General features: G+C 53.6%; 1 protein-coding gene across 2 annotated transcripts in view; it reads left to right on the forward strand.

Moving 5' to 3' along the window:
- Positions 1-18,664, forward strand: part of IL1RAP (interleukin 1 receptor accessory protein) — a 59,600-nt gene that overhangs the window by 31,334 nt on the left and 9,602 nt on the right. The window contains exons 7-11 of one of the 2 annotated variants that reach the window (XM_090051975.1): positions 621-750; positions 2,592-2,740; positions 7,330-7,479; positions 9,491-9,634; positions 13,455-18,165. In XM_090051975.1, the coding sequence (XP_089908101.1) occupies positions 621-750; positions 2,592-2,740; positions 7,330-7,479; positions 9,491-9,634; positions 13,455-13,822 (941 nt within the window). In that variant the 3' untranslated portion in view covers positions 13,823-18,165. Of the gene's footprint in view, positions 1-620; positions 751-2,591; positions 2,741-7,329; positions 7,480-9,490; positions 9,635-13,454; positions 18,166-18,664 lie in introns of those variants that run through there. The other variant, XM_090051974.1, reaches the window with a different exon arrangement.

The following is an 18,664-nucleotide window of genomic DNA, read 5'->3' on the forward strand; positions in this document are numbered from 1 at the left end:
TAGGGAGGTTTAATGCGGGGGGAACTAAGCCCATCCTCTGCCTCCTTCCCATCCCCTCCAGTTCCCATTTAGCTGGCCCCCTTCCCCTCCCAGTTAAGCATGGATCTAACCTGCTCTTCCCGGCCTGCGCATTGTCACATTGCTAATGCACCCCCTCGTCTGTGCAGACAGCCAGCTCTTTGGGGCAGGGCCCCTGGGTAGTCTGTGTCCACACAGTGCCTGGCACCGTGGTGTTTAGCCACTGCTGCATTGAGAATAGCCTTGTATTTAATGCACTGTTCAAGAGGTCTGCAATCAGGTCCTGCTTCTCCCCCAGACTTCCTGGGCAAGCTTAGGCAAATCTCAGTCTTCGTGTTTGTAAAATGGATCTAGCAGCATTTCCCCGCCTCATGAGAGAGCGGAGAGCAAATGTGTCGTCACGTGCGTCGGTCACTGAGACTCATAGGAAGCAGTCACGGACCTGTCGGTCACACGTTTCTCCCGTGTAGCTGGCGGGGAAGGCAGGGGGCCGTGTTGTTTCATGCTTCCTGGACCTCGGGTGTTGTGTTCGGTCCCTTCCCGGTGGGGAGGGAGAATGAAGGCTGGAGGGGCTGCATTTCACTGGCATCTTTCTGTCCTAGGGGAAGATCTTGTTCTGCCCTGTCAGGTCTACTTCACTTTCCTGAAGGACTCCCGCACCGAGGTGTGGTGGACCATCGATGGGAAAAACACGGACGACATCACAGACCCACGGGTAAAAGTCACTCAAAGGTAACGATTTGCACGTCGGACCTCTGCTGTCTGCATCCGCTCCTAATTATCCCACGGCTGGACCTCGGACACAGGTCTGCACCAGCACAGCCCCTCTGGGCATCAGCCGGAGCTCCCTTTGCTAATAGCTGATCAGGATGTGGACTAGTGACAGCCCCAGGGAGCTGCATTATTTTCTGGCTATTGGCCATTTCAAATGGCCCGGAGGCGCAAACCTCAAAAAGAAGTTATTTAGGGTTGAAAAGCAACTCGTAAGTGACTTTCCATAGCTGCCCTCCCATGCAGCAGTCCCCAAACTCTGACAGATCGTGCACCACCCATTTAAAATCATACGGCCTTAAAGCGCCACCAGAAAATTCTTCAGTTCAGTCTTGAGTACCACCAGGAAGTTTTTGTCATATAAAGTAATTATAATCAATCTGTTAATGCATACCACTGATGGGCTGTCTGTGTACCGCTGGTGGTACCCGTACCACGGACCGGGAACCACAGTGGATAATAATGGAACAGCTCTTCTCTGTGTCATAGGCCCTGTACTGTCAGTGCATAAGGGAGGGTCTCCTGTGATGCAAGCAGCTGGTTTTGGAGCAGGAGGATGTGAGCTCTCCTCACCCTGCCCAGTACCGCAGAGAAGGGCCTGAGGGTTACCAGGGACCGTACACTCAATATGAGCAAATAGTGCTCGTTGCAAAAAAAAAGCCCAACAAAAACCAACCCAACTCAGTCCTGGGTTGTGTTAATCAGGAGTGTCACATGCAAATCAAGGGAAGTGATTCTTCTCTGTTCAGCCCTGGCGAGGCCCTACCTGGAGTATTGCATCCACACTTCAAGGAGGATGTGGACAGATTGGAAAGAGCCCAGCACAGAGCAACACAAAATTTATTAGGGGCTTTGAGAAGCATAACGGATGTGGAAAGGCTGAAAGAGCTGGAGTTATTTAATCTGGAGAAGAGAAGACTGGGGGAGGGAGGGGATTTAAAACAGTCTTCAAATAGCTAAAGGGCAATTATAGAGAGGAGGGAGATGGGCTTTTCCTTGTGGCTGCAGGGGGCAGGTCAAGGAGCAGTGCCTCAAACTGCGGCAGGGGAATTCAGGCTGGAGAGGAGGAGGGACTTTCTGACCAGGAGGGTGGTCAAGCACTGGGGCAGAAGCTGTGGACTCTCCAACCCTGGAAATGTTCAAGAGCAGGTTGGACAGACACGTGGCCGGGCTGGTTTAGTCTGGGATGCTCTTGCCTTGAGCAGGGGCCTGGACCAGACGTGACCTTGTGAGGTCCCTTCCAGCCCGACCCGGTCCTCTGACTTGCTGCACTACCTTGTACTGCTATCACACGTCTTGTGGAAAGTATAGTGCCATCTCACAGAAAGGTCCCAGGGAAGAGTGGGTCCTTTTTGGGCAAAGGGCTGCAAAGCACCAAGTAAAAGATAGCCCCTACCCTGAGCAGGTTGCCAATAGACATGGCGACGTGGGGGAGAAAGGAGAGAGATCGTCACCCCTGCTTTACCAAAGTCACACAGGACATGGGAAGCAGAGGCAGAAATTAGACTCAGAGTTTAGGAAACCCAAGTGACTGGAGAAATCTCCTCCCTCAAATCTCCTGTGACACACAGCCAACAACTGGGCAGCAGAAAACAAGTAAAACTTGGCAGAAGTTGCCCATGGACCAGCTACCCCATGCAGTGCTGAGCATTGACATTCAGTGCAAAAGCTACCAGCGACGAATGACTGATCTGTTAATTGTCTTTTGTTTTGCCAAAAATGAAGGAGAAGTCTAAAGTGAATAGCAACAAATCGCATGCACATCACTGGGCTTCTGCACGCTAACCCTTTTGTTTTCCCAGCGAGACTGCCCAGCTCTTCGGCGACAAGGACATTGCGAGGATGCTGACGATTGCAAAGGTCACGCCGGAGGATTTGAAGCGCAATTACACCTGCCATGCCAGGAACAGCAAAGGAGTAGTGCAGCAGCAGGCTCTGGTGAAAATGAAAGGTAAGGGACTGGCACCCGGAGGGGCGTGCGGGATGCAGCCTGGCCGGCCGCGGGAGCGCGGCTGAGTGCCGAAGACATACCTTGGGCCGAGGCAGGGCTGGGGTCCTGGCATTGCCCTGTGTGGGGATAACAGAGGGGATATTTCCTGCTCCCGTGCTGCCCCAGCTGGCACTAACAGTGGCACAGACACGAGGGATAACGAGTTGCACCCTGACACGAGCGTGTGTCTTGCTCTCCCTCCCGGCAGAGAGGGAGCAGGGATAGGAGGCGGCCCAGGTCCCCTGCAGCACAGCTCCTAGACTGGTGCAGCTGTGTCCCTTCCCACTGTGCTGATCCCAGAGGTGCTGTCTGGCCTGGACAGGGCTCATAGCTGGCAGGGGGAAGCATGTACGTTATCCCTGGGAGGGGACGAGATGGCGGGCGGGGCTCCGTTTTGGGAGCTACACGTGAGACACCTGTAGAAGAGGTATCTGGTGTTCCCTAGGGGCCTCTTCTTTTCCACGGGGCTTGCACACAGCTCTCAGTTACCTTTGCATCGCTGCACCTGGACATCCAACCAGCAACCAAACCCAAATTGCTTTCCATCCCCACACCCTAAAATTCTTTGTTTTGACCGAGTTGGGTCGGGCAGGAGTTGCAGCCCATTTTGTGCCCTGCCCTCTGATTTAAAGCTCAGATGTTATCCATCAGAGGCACGTTTTTCTCCATAAACCCCAGATCCACCCCGCTCCAGAGGCCCAAGAGATGCTTTGCTCTGGGACGGTTCCTGGCTGCAAAACAGCAAGAGACATCAGAAGATCTTGGCACCGGGAGGCTGAGCAGCGGATAATTAAAACTGACTGTGAGCTGATTAGACGTGCGCTCTGGAGCAGGGTGAACCAGGCTACCGGTGTCCTGGGCTGCATTGGCAGGAGCATTGGCAGCAGGTCGAGGGCAGTGATTCCTCCCTCTATTCAGCACTGGGGAGGCCACATCTGGAGTCCTGTGTCCAGCTGTGGGCCCCCACTGAGAAAGGATGTGGGCACATTGGAAAGAGTCCAGCGGAGGGCAAGGGAAATGGTTGTGGGACATGTCTTGTGAGATGAGGTTGAGGGAACTGGGCTGATTTAGTCTGGAGAAGAGAAGACCGAGGGGGATTGAATAGCAGCCGTCACCTCCCTGCAGGGGGGCTGCAAAGAGGATGGAGCTAGACTGGTCTCAGTGGGGACAGATGACAGAAGAGCAATGGGCTCAAGCTGCAGCAAGGGAAGTTGAGGTTGGATATTAGGAAAAACTCTTGCCAGGAGGGTGGTGAAGCACTGGGACAGGCTTCCCAGAGAGGTGGTGGACTCTCCATCCTTGGAGGTTTTGAAGACCCGGGTAGACAAAGCCTTGTCTGGGATGATGGAGTTGGGGCTGGTCCTGCTTGGGGCAGGGGGTTGGACTGGATGTGACCTCCTGGGTCCCTTCAACCCGCATTTTCTGAGCCTGTTATTCTAGGAGCTGGGTTCCCCCCTGGAGCCCAGCAAGAGCTGCTTTTCCAGGCAGTACTCATTATCCATGCTACCAGCAGAGTCTTTTCCCCTAGCTCAGGCAGCATTGCAAGAGGGTCACCGAGGCCTCAAGACAGGCTGGAAGCTGATATTCTTCCAACCAGAGCTGCCAACCTCCTAATGAAAGCAGGAGAGCTAGTTGTGTTGTGGGGGGGGACTTCCTTTGTCTGACATCTGTCAGAATAGGCCCCTGAATCAGGCTTTATTGGGTAGTCGGCTCTGATAACCCATCCCTCGAGGGCCGGCTGAGCATCCTCTCCAAGCCTGCAGCTGCTTTGGAAATGGGGGTTGCAAACGGCAGCTGTTGCTTTTGAATGCCTTGGTGCCATTCTCCGAACCGGCCCCCCATAATTTGCTCCCAGTCCAAAAATCAGTCCTTAAGGATGCTGCTGGTCTGACAAGCCTTCATGGTCAGCCCCCTTGGATAAGCCCAGCTGGGAACTGGCTGCCTGAAGGCAGCTGCTCCTCCTCACTGGTGTTTTCGAGAGAGCCGGACAGGCTCACTGTTTCAGGCCCCGGGGATGATGATGATGATGATGATGAGTGCTGCAGTCAGGGCTGCTGGTGTAATGCAATGCAACAGCGATGAAGAGCTCCATTCAGAGCAGGGACTTTCCCTCTTCTCTCTCCAGCTGCTCCTGCTTCCAGGGAAGAGGGGTTTTTGACTCTGGCAGCAGCCGGACCAGATCCCTTCCTCGGCATGCATCAGCCTGAGGTCTCTGTAGGCTGGGAGATGCTCTTGTTGACCTTGGGTGGTTGGCAGCTCCTTTCACAGGAGCCAGGAGAACCCCCCGTGCACTGGGAAGGCTGAGCCCTTGCAGGACACCCACCCGAGGAGCCTGCCCTTTGCACGGCTCCTTTCAGATGCCAGAGACCCCCGGATCACCCCGTCTCAGCTTGCATTAGAGACGCCTTGTCCCTTGGCGTCTCATCCCATCACGCAGCAGCACAGGGAGGAGACTCGCGCCCCTTCTGTGCTATGATCCGTGAGTAGCATTCCTGCAAGGAGCTGGCCCCGCTGGCCCCGGAGGTCCCTTCTGACCCTAGGATCTTACACCCTCTGGTTTGCAAACCTCTTCATTGAGAAGATGCTGAAATAGGGGGGCACCGCCCTCTTCCTTGGGGGGTCTCAAGTGCATTTTAACATCCCTTGTCCCTGGCTTTACCTGCAGCCAGTTTGAAAGCTTTTGGTGTCTGCGGGCCACGGGCCTCGTAGTTGTGCGAGAGGGTTGACCGTATTGTTGTGGGAATAGGTTAGGCAAGGGGTGGCTAGTATGGGGCTTATCCTGCCTCGAGCCGGGGACTGGACTAGATGTCCCTTCCAGCCCCGCTGCTCTGTGTTTTTGTGGCTCCCCAGCTATTCTGCTGTGGCTGGGAGCGTAAGGACCAAAACCTTCCTGTCTTAAGATGGTTTGCATCGGTGCCTTGCTCTTCCCCCCCCCCACCCCCCTTTCAGAACTGACCACTCAAGGCAGCCTTTTTTTACCTCGTCAGAAGTGGCAGATAATTAATGAAGGCCAGAGCTATTGGGCCATATTAAGCTTTTTTTCCACAACGCTCAGCACGGTAGTGCCTCCTACCATTGCTCTTTTTGGGCTGATCGAGTGCATTGGTCTAGCAGGATGGAGGGCTGCAGATGCAGGCTGCTCGTTTAGAAAGGCACCATCTAGGATCCCACCTCAGCGACTCTCCAGACCCCGGGATGGGTGATTAAGAGATGCTCTTGCAGTAGACAAGTGACTTAAATGCCCTCCCCCGCTTTTTTTGTGTTTCTGCTCCATTTCACAGCAGTTTGCAAGAACCAGACCAGACCACTGCTGGCAGGACCACCCTAAGCTAAAATCAGCTAGCTGCAGACCAGCATTTCATGCCATTCGATTCCAGCTCCTTAAGCCTGTTCCCTTCCTAAGCCCACGTGCTCACGCTTGGATTTCTTTTTTGTTGGCTAGAAGAAAAAATTCCCCTTGTTCCCGACCGATATTCATTTCTCTTTCTTTCTTTCCTGTATCTTTTGTGTTGCTTGCTTCCAACTGGGACCTGTTGAATGCTTTCCGTTTCAGTCGTCTCTGTCTGGTGATCGGTGTGTTTGCAAATAATAAAGTACAGTTAATCCAGGAGTTTTGCGATGCGCTCTCTTGTAGTAATCTCTATTCAGTTTGCCGACGTGCGTGCCGCCTACTGCAAGCATCACTATTCACAATGCAGTATTTCCCCAGAGACGCTAGGCAGGTTTTTTCCTGTTCCAAGTGTAAGGAAAAAAGCTAATGGCATGTCAGTGACTCTTGGGAGCAAGCATGGGCTTCTGCATAAGGTCTCCTTTACCTGTGTTTTAATTTGGAAACAGGTACGACTCCTGGTCAGACATTTCGATCTTCTAGAAAGTGTCTCGTCTGGGCTACAGACTTACTTGAGGTCACCCTGGGACTAGCTAAAAGATCTGTTGTTTGGTGTGATGGGAGCCAGGGTGCCATTCATTTTGCTACTGGTTTGGACAGGCGGTGATAACCGCTGCAATGATGCGTCCAGGGTGGTGTTTATTCACAAATTTCACAATTATCGTATTTTGGCGAGGCCGATCCTTTGGGTCTAGCCCATGAGCTGGGCCTCTGACAAACTGTGACTTGGAAATTTTCCCCTGGCTTCTGCTCATGTTCCTGGGAGATCTGGGGAGGAATTGACCCCTCTCCAGTGTGAGACGGGTGGAAGAATTGGTCTTCAAGGTCTTTTCACTTCTTCTGGGCTTCTTCCTTACGTTGTGACTCCCTTCCTCTGAAATTGCCCCAGGTCTGAGTGCATGCGCACTCAGCGTGCACGTGTGTGAGTACATTGTACATGCGTGCACATGTGTATGTATATATAATTATGTATGTAATATTGGTGTGCGGGTACTGTGTATATACACATACATTTTTCTGCCTGGGCTTTGAACCTCCTATAAGAGCCTCCAATTGCAGTTAGGCTCATGCTGTGCTTGCGGCATGACCCCGGCCCATGCCTATTTGAAAGACGGCTCCATACACACTACCGAAAAAAGACCTGTCTGTGTTTTCCACCCAGTCGCAGCTCCGAGATACACCGTGGAACTGGCCTGTGGACTGGGAGCTACCATCCTGCTGGTCGTGGTCCTGATAGTCATCTACCACGTGTATTGGCTTGAAATGGTCCTCTTCTACCGGGCACACTTTGGCACCGACGAGACCATCCTAGGTAAGGGCTTTGGGGGATCGCAGCAATCGCTTCCAGCCACTGGTCCCCGTGGTGCTGTGTGTAGACTTCTCTACAGGCTGTTTTTTACCCTCTTCAGAGATAGGGCCCTGCCTTTTCTTAACAGTTTTCATACAACCATAGACAATGATGGCTGGAAGGGAGCTCAGCAGGTCACATCTAGTCCAGCCCCTGCTCCAAGCAGGACCAGCCCCAACTACATCACCCCAGCCAAGGCTTTGTCTACCTGGGTCTTCAAAACCTCCAGGCATGGAGACCCCCCACCTCTCTGGGTAATCTGTCCCAGTGCTTCACCACCCTCCTCGTGAGAATTTTTTTCCTAATCTCCAACCTCAACTTCCCTTGCTGCAACCTGAGCCCATTGCTCCTTGTCATCTGCCCCCACTGAGACCAGCCCAGCTCTGTCCTCTTCGCAGCCCCCCTGCAGGGAGGTGAAGGCTGCTATTCAATCCCCCTCGGTCTTCTCTTCTGCAGGCTCAGTCAGCCCAGTTCCCTCAGCCTCTCCTCCCAGCCATGTCCCCCAGCCCCACAACCATTTTCGTTGCCCTCCACTGGACTCTCTCCAATGTGTCCACATCCTTTCTGTAGTGGGGGCCCACAGCTGGACACCGGACTCCAGATGTGGCCTCCCCGGTGCTGAATAGAGGGGGGAATCACGTCCCTCGATCTGCTGGCACCGCTCCTCCCGATGCAGCCCAGGATGCCGGTCGCCTTCTTCACAAGGACACACTGCCGGCTCAGATCCATCTATTGTCCCCCGTAACCCTTGCTTAAATGGGTGAAGCAAATGGTGGGAAGAAGAGCCCGTCACAGGGGCTGGGAGGCTGGAGGAGTCTTTCACAGGATAGACGGCAAATGACCCAAGAACAAGTTGATTTCAAGGGAGAGGGAGATGCTGTTTGGTTTCCAGTCAAGTCTTCTCTGTTGGCTGATCAGCAAGGATCCTAAGCGGGGTGCGTGTGTGTGTATGAGCTGGGACAGGATGGACTCAGTCTGAAGGACAGAATTTGGGGCCAAATGTCTCAATGCTAAATCTGTCCTTGGCTTCCGATGTGACCTTGAACCCATGTCTCAGGACTCTGGGCCAGGATCTTTGCTTCTACGTCATAGAGAAGAGAAGTGGGGCTGCAAGGGATCTGCAGAGGTCAGCCAGTCAACCCCGGCCCGAGGCAGGACATTGCCTCTCTGAACCATAATATGAGGGTTTTCTTTTTTTTGTAAGATGGAGAGAAACAATAAAACATGTAGTGTGTGTGTGTGTGTGTGTGTGTGTGTATATATGCATATACATACACATGCATACACATATATGCACACACATATATAATACATTTTTTATTGTTTCTCTCCATCTTACAAAAAAAAGAAAACCCTCTTTATTTTTATATATATAAAAACATTTTATATATAAAAAAAATAAAGAAAATAAAATATATGTTTTCATAGTTCCCTCTATCTTACAAAAAAAAAAAAGAAAACCCTCATTCTCTCCCACTAAGCAAAACTCACTAAGCGAATTTCTTGTGTAGGTGTTTAAGTCATGCAGGATCATTATAGACAGAAATCTTCTTGTTGGGGAATAATACAAAAGAAGTCCTTACTGAAGCACAAAATCCCAAACAGTCTTTGAAGTTTCTCTTTCCACAAACCGTGGAGCAAAAAACCTGAACATAACAAGGTGGATAATTGTCCCCTGCTTACCTGGCAGGAGGGTGCTTGTTCTGGGGGGGTTGAAACCACAAAGCAAAGGTGCAGTAGAGACGTGGGGATGGATTTGGGAGCCGTGCTGGTCTGAGACGGAAAGAAATGCAAAACTCTTCAACTCTTGGTTCAGAGATGATCCCTTTTCTTAGACCAGCTAAGAGGTGTGCAGCACTGTTCAGCACGAGAGACGCTTGCAGGCAGGCTCCAGGGCGAGGGTGGATGGGGATATCAGCAATGCAGTAACACCCACGTCTCCTCTGCTTCCCGCGGTCCCCCCGACCCTGCGCAGATGGGAAGGAGTACGACGTGTACGTGTCCTACGCCCGTAACGCCGAGGAAGAGGAGTTCGTGCTGCTCACCCTCCGCGGCGTCCTGGAGAACGAGTTCGGCTACAAGCTGTGCATCTTCGACCGGGACAGCCTCCCCGGGGGAAGTGAGTATGAGCAGGGGACGAGCTGCGACTCACGGCTCTGGGGAAGCCCGGCTGCATGGGGAGCGCTCGGCTGTCATCCCGCAGCCGTCGGCCCCCGCGCAACTAAACACGCAGGCCAGCCTGAGAAAGGGGGGACCAGGGTCGGCCCGTGCTGCCTGCGTGGCGTGAACACAGCGCTGGCAATGACTAACACCGCCTCCTTTAAGGAAGGTGTGAGAAAAGCTGCTAGCCTTCGTGGCTTAGCCGTGTGTTTGCAGGGCTCACCCTGCTAGGGGGAAGAGGTCTTGCAAATGACCTCCGCGGGGTCCTGGCGCATTCATGGGGCACCCACTAATTATGCTCAAACAGAAGGAAACTGTCTGGACTAGTCCTCGGGGGGATTTCCAGCCTCTGCAGCGTTAGGTTGAGCAGCGTGGTTCGTGCCCAGCTGACGTGTGTCCTCCAGCAGGTGCATTTGCTGAGCTGAGGATGCACGTTCAATTTTTCACCCCTTTCTACCCCTGCCAGCCCCGCAGAGCTGGGAGGCCAGGTCTGGTCACATCCTGCACTGGGCATCATCCTTGGCATTGTTTTCTGTGCTTGCAGTGTCCCCTGAGCAAAGCAGTGCATCTCCAGTGCCCTCATCGCGTACGAGACTCCAGCTGGGCTCTTGGGACGGGTCTGCGATATAACGCAGACGTACCCACGCTAGGCTCCCGTGAGCCAGCTGGGGTTGCTAGAAGCCTAGCTATGGGATGGTGGAGCGCATTGCAAGTGCAAAGCCTGCTTGAGAAGCAGGGTAGGCACCCCCATGCTGAGCTCCCGATTGCTACCAGATCCCCTGCTAGACGGGTGCTAACAGCAGGAGGGCAACGGGTTTGCAACACAGACCCCTTGCTGGACACCAGGCAGGGTTTGCAATGCCGCTGGTCAGACACGCCAATCTGTCCGCTCGTAGATGGAGAGCGGCTACTCCCTAGTAAATGATGCACGTGGAAGCCGCTGTGCCGTGAACTAGGTTACGGGCGCGCTCCAGCGGTGCGGCACGCGGCTGGCCTGGAGAGCCCCTGGCCGGTACCGGTGGACCCAAGCAGGCGCGGGCAGGTGGTGCTGGCTGGTTACTTTTAAGGCATGCTTAACCCTTTTCTTTCTGTCTGGCGTTGGTCCGCTAACAGGTGGGCTTGCCCTCCTCTTTTTGCTTCGTTTCTCTGCTCGTTCTGTTCGACGGCTGTTTGATCGCAGGGCAGCTCTGCTCGGTGCCTGCAGCGCTCACGGGTCTGTGCCACCACGAGGACGCACGCTGGCCCCCAAAACTAACTACCATGCAGCTTTTCCCGGGGGGGTATCGACTGTCCTCCCTCTCTGTGGCCATCACCCCCTCTCCGGATCTTTCCCCATGTCCAAGACAACAGTGCAGCCTCTGTCTCAAGGGTCACTTTTCCAAGCAGCATCCACTGGGATCACCTATGTTTGACAGCACGTAGCAGAGGCTTAGCCTGGGCGCGAGGCACGCTCCATCCAGCTGCTCCTGCCGAAGAGGTTCAGAGGGGGAAGGAGTTGCCCCAGGTGGAAAGGGCCAGGGAGATTTCCCTGCTTGCTGGCAGGGAGACGGCACCACACTGGAACATAAGCTGCGTGCGGCCTCCGGACTTGCTTCACAACTGGACTCAAATCCCGCGATGAATCCTGTTCCCACCCCCAGCTGCTGGTCCAGCTCTGCTCCCTGCACATGGATGCAGCCTCCCTCTCCTTGCCTTTTTTTTTTTTTTAAAAAGATCAGGGATCAGGGTTGCCCCTGGCATGAAAACTCTGCCAGCAGGGTCACAAAACGGAGCTCCGACGGGTATTGGCCACGTCTATCTTTACTAGGCAGCGGCTCGCTGGGTGCAGGAGGTCCTTGCACAGGGGTTGTGCAGCTCATTGGCAGCAGGGCAGCTGCTTTGTGGTCTGACCTGTATGTCTGTGCACAAATGGAAACCTCCACATTGGTCCCCCGTGGGTGCTGCCCTGGGGGCGTCTGCCACTGGTCCGCCTCGCCGAAGAAACCAGCCGAGTGCCCAGATCAAGCACCCAAGCTGCTTGGGTCCCCCTGCCTGTGATCTGGCTGCAGCCACCTGTCTCGTGCTCCAAAGACACCCCCAGGCTATGCGGAGGCAAGGGCTGCCTCCTCGCATCTTGCAAAAGGACATCGGAAAAGTGCCGGCCACCGCCTGCTTAGAAGCAAATGATTTGGGTGGGTGGATCACGGCGCTGAGCTGCTGGAAGTTGGAGCCTGCACCCTAGCGTCTGCCTCTCCCTCCTCCCTGCATCGGCAGCGGTGCCAGCGCAGTGTGCCTGCTGGGGACAGGGCAACCGGGGCAGCCTGACTGCAGAGCCCAGCTCGCCCTGGACCAGCTGCAATGAACTTCCAAGGAAAACAGGCCACGGGCGTTCTCCCGCTTGCTTATTTAAGCCTGGATGCTTGCGTCTCTCTCTCTCTCTGGCTCTGCTATCACGTCTCTGCTCATCTTTTTCCTTCCCTTTTCCCTCTGCAGAGCCTCTCCCTTCCCAACCACCCTAGCTGTAGCCCACGTCCTGCTTGACCGAATGATACAGGCCCTCAGCAGAGGTCACTTGGATGCTCGCTCTGGACCGATTCCACCGCCGACCGCCCCCAGAGCCAGCTCCATGCTTCCTGGCCGGAGATGAGGTCATTTTTAATTGTAGTGCCATATGCAAACGCTGCTGTTGCTTCCCCAGCACTGGTTCACTGGGATTCAACTAATCTACTTCTTGGGGAATCATGGCAGGCCAGGACGTAGCTTTTGGCAGCTGGTGCCTGCCTGCGGAGCGGTGCATCTGTGGCACAGGTAGCAAATTATGCTGTCCTTGATAGAGAAACAGTGGGAGATGGATTATCCTGCCGAGTTTGCTGACAGGAACTAATCAAACACCCTTGACAGCTAAATGAAGTTGTGCTTCAGTTTTGTTTTATTTTCCACCATACTTTTTGACCGGGCGTGAGCCTGTCTTTTGTCAGTGAAATACAGAGGCTCCAGTGATGGAGGGATAGGGGCGTGCTGGGGGACTTTGCATTCATTATGCAAAGGTGTCTCGAGCAAAGCAGCTTGCTGCTGCTGGAAATCGAAGCAGACCCGCTGCAAACCATCACGCTGCTGTGTCCTGTGGGGGTGTCTTTGAGGCTTGGCGTTGCAAAGCACGGGGCAGCTGCCACAGCTGGGTCTTCAGCTGCTCCGGCATGGCAGGGTGAGGAACAAGGCTCAGGATTTAGGGGTAGGGTGAATGCAGTCGTAAAGGCAGGTCCGCTCTCAGACCTTCCCTCCAGGATGATCACCCTGTTATGCAGAGGGAGGGAGCTGGGGTAGAAGAGTGAAGCGATTCACCCCAAGCTGCAGCCGCTTGGAGCAAGGGATCTCCTTAGTGCCTGGTCTGCTTGGGCATCTCTCTGCATCAACGCAGCTGATGCAGTGATCATCTGCAAGCCTCCTGCCTCCCTCCTGTGTCTTGCTCAGCCTCCCCTTGCACGCTCATCAGAGCAAGGGTCAATTGGGGCTGGTCCAGCATGGCCTCAGCTGCTGCGCGTGCAAAGGAGTGCGACAGCTGAGCTCTGCCCTTGCAACGTGTGGCCTCGTGGTAGCCACGGGGAAGGGAGCTGGCATCTTGGGGTCAGCAGAGAGGTGTCTATGAGGGGCAGAGAAAGCCTGGCTAACGGGAAGGAGGTGGGTCCTAGCTGCTGGAGCTAGAATTGCCTTCAGCCCTTGGGAGTCTCCTACGTGCCGCGATTCCCAGCCCGGCAGGGCATCACTAACCAGCCTGGTGTTTCTCTCCCCCCTTCCCCCAGTTGTCACAGACGAGACCCTGGGCTTCATCCAGAAGAGCCGGCGCCTGCTCGTCGTCCTGAGCCCCAACTACGTCCTCCAAGGGACGCAGGCCCTGCTGGAGCTCAAGGCAGGGCTGGAGAACATGGCCTGGAAAGGCAGCATCCGGGTCATCCTCGTGCAGTACAAAGCCATCCGGCAGAGCAAGGTGAAGGAGCTGCAGCGGGCCAAGGCCGCCCTCACCGTCATCAAGTGGAAAGGCGAGAAGTCCAAGTACCCCAAGGGCAGGTTTTGGAAGCAGCTGCAGGTTGAATTGCCCCTCAAGAAACACTCCTGTGGCTCTGGCCTGGCTGAGCAGGAGCTCTCCTACTGCCCCATGGGGCACGTGTGAGGGGCTGGGGCACAGACAGCTGCCTCTCTGCGGCTGTGCGAGGAAGGATCCGGTCTCGAGTGTTTCGGAGGACAGCACCCCTGCTGAAAACGCATTCCCCGCGTTGCAGGGCAGCAGACCCCGCTGCACCTGCCCTCCCGAGGTCCGGGCACCTGCCACCCGGGGAGGGTGCGGCCATCCTTCGGGCCAGTGCTCTCGCCCCGATTCCCATCGGGTCGCTCCTGCTTTCTGGGATCGCCCTTCCCTTGGCTTCTCCGAGATCTCCAGCCCCTTCTCTCCCATGCTGGCCGTTGCAGAGCCCTCTTGACTGGTCTCCTGCCCAGCAAGCAGCTCCAGATGTTTTAGGAAAGGACTGGCATCGGTTCGCTTGTGCGCTCCTCTGCTTTGCTGCAAGGTCACCGATTCCTGCTTCGCTGCCGCCTGCGTGCCCAGCGCTGAGCTGGCTGCTCGGGCAGCGTCCCGTCCAGATAGCGCACACTCGGTTTTTTAACAGGGCAGAGCGGGTGCCCCAGCACCGTCCTGTTCCTCGCTGTCAGGGCTTTGCTGGGCGGTATTCGTCTTCAGGAATATCTAGGAAGACTCCTGCCAGTCTTCTGTGCTCTCCAAATCCTGTGGTGCCGCCACTGATTGATCCAAGGAGAGTTTCTCCTGCCTTTATAGTGCCTCAGATCACACCCTTGCATGTCTGACTTATTCAGAGCGTAAACTCAGGGACTTTGCAAGGGTTGCAAACTGCCTGCATTTACTACAGGGCAATGAGCAGTGTCTCCCTTTAACATAAGCTGCTGGCTATTGGAGAAAGGGGTTGACTTCTTTTTTTGCTGAGATGTCTTTTTTTTTGCTGTGCAACCCGGTAGGATGGAGGTATGAGCTTCTGTTCATTGCCAGCTGCTTCACAGCTGTCTTCTCTCCCTAGCTTGGTGATTTTCAGCGGGGGCCACAGCACCCAGTAGTTCCTTGAGTCCTTTCAGGGGTGCCTCAACATTAGCACCGTTAGGTTGACAAACACGGTTCACCCCGAGATTTCAAATAGAAGTCCATAGCGGTGGTCTTTGAGTTCTCTGCAACAGAAAAACTACTCTTCTTATTTTTCTGCAGACTAAAACCAAGTGGAAACTCAGAGCTGACGTTGTCCAAGGGGTGTCTTGAGTCTAAAAAAAAAAAAAAGGTTGAAAGACCCTGCCCTAGACGAGCAAGGATAGAGTCATCAGTCTGAACCAGAGGCCTTGTAACATAAGGTTCACATTAACACTGGTTTGGGTTTAAGAAAGAAAGCCCTACCCAGAGGGTTTGCAAAGCAGGCACTGCCACCCCACTTTTGCAGCCTCTGAACTGGAGGGAGACCATAGCTATGAAGCATTTCTCATCCTGTCTGTGCCTTCCCGATGCTGTTGGTTTGGGCAATGTGCCCTCCTGTTTGAAACCATGCCAGGTTTCGAATCACATTTTGCAAAGCCCAAGCCAGCACCTTCTAGGTTTTGCGCTTCTGCAGTCATGGCAAAGTGGGAGATGTGCGTGCTCTTGGCAGCTCCGGCTCTCCAGATGCAGAGCGCCGACTCCCAAGGACCATGCAGTGCTTTAGCACAGGGGATTCAGGCCATGAACTGGTCCCACTGGTCCTGAGCTCTCTCCTTCCCTGCCGTCACTGGCGCTCAGCTGCGGGGCGTGAGGGCGGCCTGTCTTCCAGCCATCCCTCCTCTCTTCCCTGCAGCCAGGCTTGACGTGGAGGACCTTGCAAGCACTCAGCTCTGCTCCTGGTGCAGCCCCACATCTTGCTGCTGGGAGCAGAGGTCGGCTGGCACTGAGCACCCAGAGGCAGCGTGCACGGGCTGGCACGAGGATGCTAAAGCATTGCAGCGGGGCACGGATGTGCTGGGCCGAGAGCCTGTCCGCTAGCACAGCACGCGATGCTATCCCAGTGCTCAGCTGGACGGTGGGCAGCTATAAGTGAGAATATAAAGCTGTTGGGGCTGGCCAGCTCTGTGCTGCTTTTCCAGGGAGGGTTGCGTTCTCTAGTGGGTTGTGGACTGGAGAAAATCCCACACTATTTATTGATTCGTGTGATGTGCCTGGTTGGGGAGTATTTAGCTAATTGCACGATTTCACAACGATCACACCTTAATTCATGCAACACAATTTTATTTGAAAAATGATTATTGGGTGCACAACATTACATTGTTCTCAAGACAAAGTAAACATCAAAACACTACAACCACATACTCTAAGACTAGTTAAGATTTCAACTAAGGGTTAAACTTGAATTGGAAAAGAAATAATTGTTATCATTTACATTATACTTACAGACCTAGGATTCCAGGAAGCCAAATACCCTGATACATGCTCATTTTTAATGGGCTGGTAGTGATAGGAACGAGCCCCCTTTTTCTGGTCCCACTCAGGCGCTTCGCGGCTTCCGCGTGAACAAAAATTTTGCGTTCATGGAGAGAGCGGTTCAGTGATCAGCCTGATCTGGCCTGCGCTTGCGATTCTTCCCTCGTTGTTCTCCAAATTGGGACTGTGGGTTTTCGGGTTATATACTAGCTGAGTTGCCAGCAAGGGCCCCTCCTGCCCAAACTCATCACCACTCCCAAATTTGGGCTCGGATATTATGTCATGGAAAATTTCTTTGGTGGGAAAGTTTTACCCACCAAGTGGAATTTTCCCCGCTGCGAATTTCTAGTGCCGTCACGTCCTGAGACTTTCCCCACCACCACGATGACCCTTTAGTGCCCTGTTGTGTAAGATCCCTGGGCTTCAAGTTCTCGGATCTCTATAACTTTTATCATGTAACGAGTCTAATTCGGATTTGATTCTATCCCGAACTGGCTAATGGGCATTCATTACATATAACTCATAAATTTTATAAATTTATCATTCAGGTGACGGGTTGTTTTTCCCGGTCGTCCTGTGGGTCATTTCCTACCGTCTCCAAGCTCCGCACGCCTGGGAGCTCCTCCAGGTGCAGTGATCTTGACACCATTTCGGGTTCATAGCCCTGGACGTGCCTGCGTGCCGTTTGTAGGAGACGCATAGCTGCTATTTTCCCCGTGACGCCCTGTCATTGCTGTGGTGTCTGCAGGCGAGACCTGAGCTCGCATTATGGTGCTGTTTTAAAAAGCCACGAAGAGCCAGCTGGAGCTTGGAGACTCTCCGCTTCACTGGGCCATACACACTTGTGCTGTTCGGGGCCCTGGCTGTGCCTGGCCGGACCCCGCTCCAGCCATCCAGCACACTACTGCTACTACCTAATTCCATGCATTTATTAGCATAGCTCCTGGGAGCATCAGCTGCAAAGCCCTTGGCGCCGGACACGGTCTCAACCCTAAACGGGGAGATAATCCCTGCCTCAAATGACGCATCCTTAGTACCAAGGAAACGAATCGTCCTGGGATGCCACATCCCAGCTGACCTCAGTGAAGTAACATGGGCCCAGGGGCTTTGCTATCCATGGAGGAAGCACGGTTGTTTCCTCCTCTACCCATTCGGCCCAATTCAATTTGCACCCGTGGTTTTTGCTACGCAGGGTGAGGCCATGATAGCTGCAGCACTTCATCCAGTTGCATTTTCCTCCTTGCCTCATCTTCTCCTCTTAAAAGCAGGCCAAGTGGCCATCAGGCAGCCATAACGACTGCAGGGCTCCAAATGAAAATGAGATATCCTTGTTCCCATTAGATGCAATGAGTGCGCGTGTGCACGGCTCTGCCGGCTCCCAAGCGGTAGCGTGGTGCACGAACCACCTTTGGGGTGCAGGGAAAGGACATCTGCCAAGATTTTGGGAGGAGACTGTATTAGGAAACAAGTCCCCATTTGTTTGATTTGCATTTGCTTGCTTTTAAGTGGTCTGATTAAAAATATTAATAATATATTCATATTTATTTTGCTGCCATAAAACAGTCACTCCAGTGACAGCAGGGATTTCCAGGCCGTGGCCCTGAGAGAAGACAAGCTGTGTTAACTCATCACCGAAAGCAGCAGCCAACTTATCCTTTTAGTTCACCATATTCATGTGATTTTTGTGCTATAATCAAGCATTATTTCATGTAAAGTTTTCCATTTTATTTCACGGGGGTGGGGTGGGGGGAAGGGGATAGCTCACTTTGGGATGGACACCCCCCTCCGCCCATATCATTTCTTTCATGGCTGATCCCACGTTGCCCTGTGTGATCTCACATCTCATTTTTGTTCTGCAAAGTGTCAGTGTTTGATCTGGCTATTCAATAAACCATTTTTACTTTTGCATTTCTGTTCATTTGCAATTTTGCACCTCTTTGTGCTGGCCCTGTGCCTCCCTCAGAGGATCCTGTCCCAATATCAGCGCGCCTGGGCAGAGTAACCAGAGTGGGTAGAAATCATCCCAGGCCCAACCCTAGGTACCGCCCGTCAGTCTCGTGTAAGTCGTTAGGATACGTAGTCCGGACACCTCCTTGGGAGTAGAAATGCAGGGGAAGACTATCCCGACCTCAGAGAGACTTCAGCCTGAAAAGGCAGGAACAAAGCAAGAGGAAGCATTATTATTCCATTATAAATGATGGTTTAGGCCCCAGGAGACTAAGTGAATTGCTCAGAGTCATGCAGGGGGAGGTCTTTGTCCAAACTGGAAAGGACGCAATCAATGTGGACCACAATCAAGCTAATTATGCGATGCTTCCCCTAATCCCATCGTAACAAGCTAATGCAAAGGGGCGGCTTTTCAATGTCATTCTTCGGTTATAACTGGGGTGCTGTGCAGCAGACACGGGAATCTGAGTAGGTACCAAAATCTGCGAGAGACCAAGAGCAGGTCCCTCATTACAGGCGTATTACTAGTATACTTTCCTTCCTGCGGTCCCCTTGGTGCAGCAA

This window comes from Crocodylus siamensis, chromosome 6 (assembly GCF_052110815.1).
Source record: "Crocodylus siamensis isolate JL-2025a chromosome 6, ASM5211081v1, whole genome shotgun sequence".
In the NCBI taxonomy this organism is placed as follows: Eukaryota; Metazoa; Chordata; order Crocodylia; family Crocodylidae; genus Crocodylus; species Crocodylus siamensis.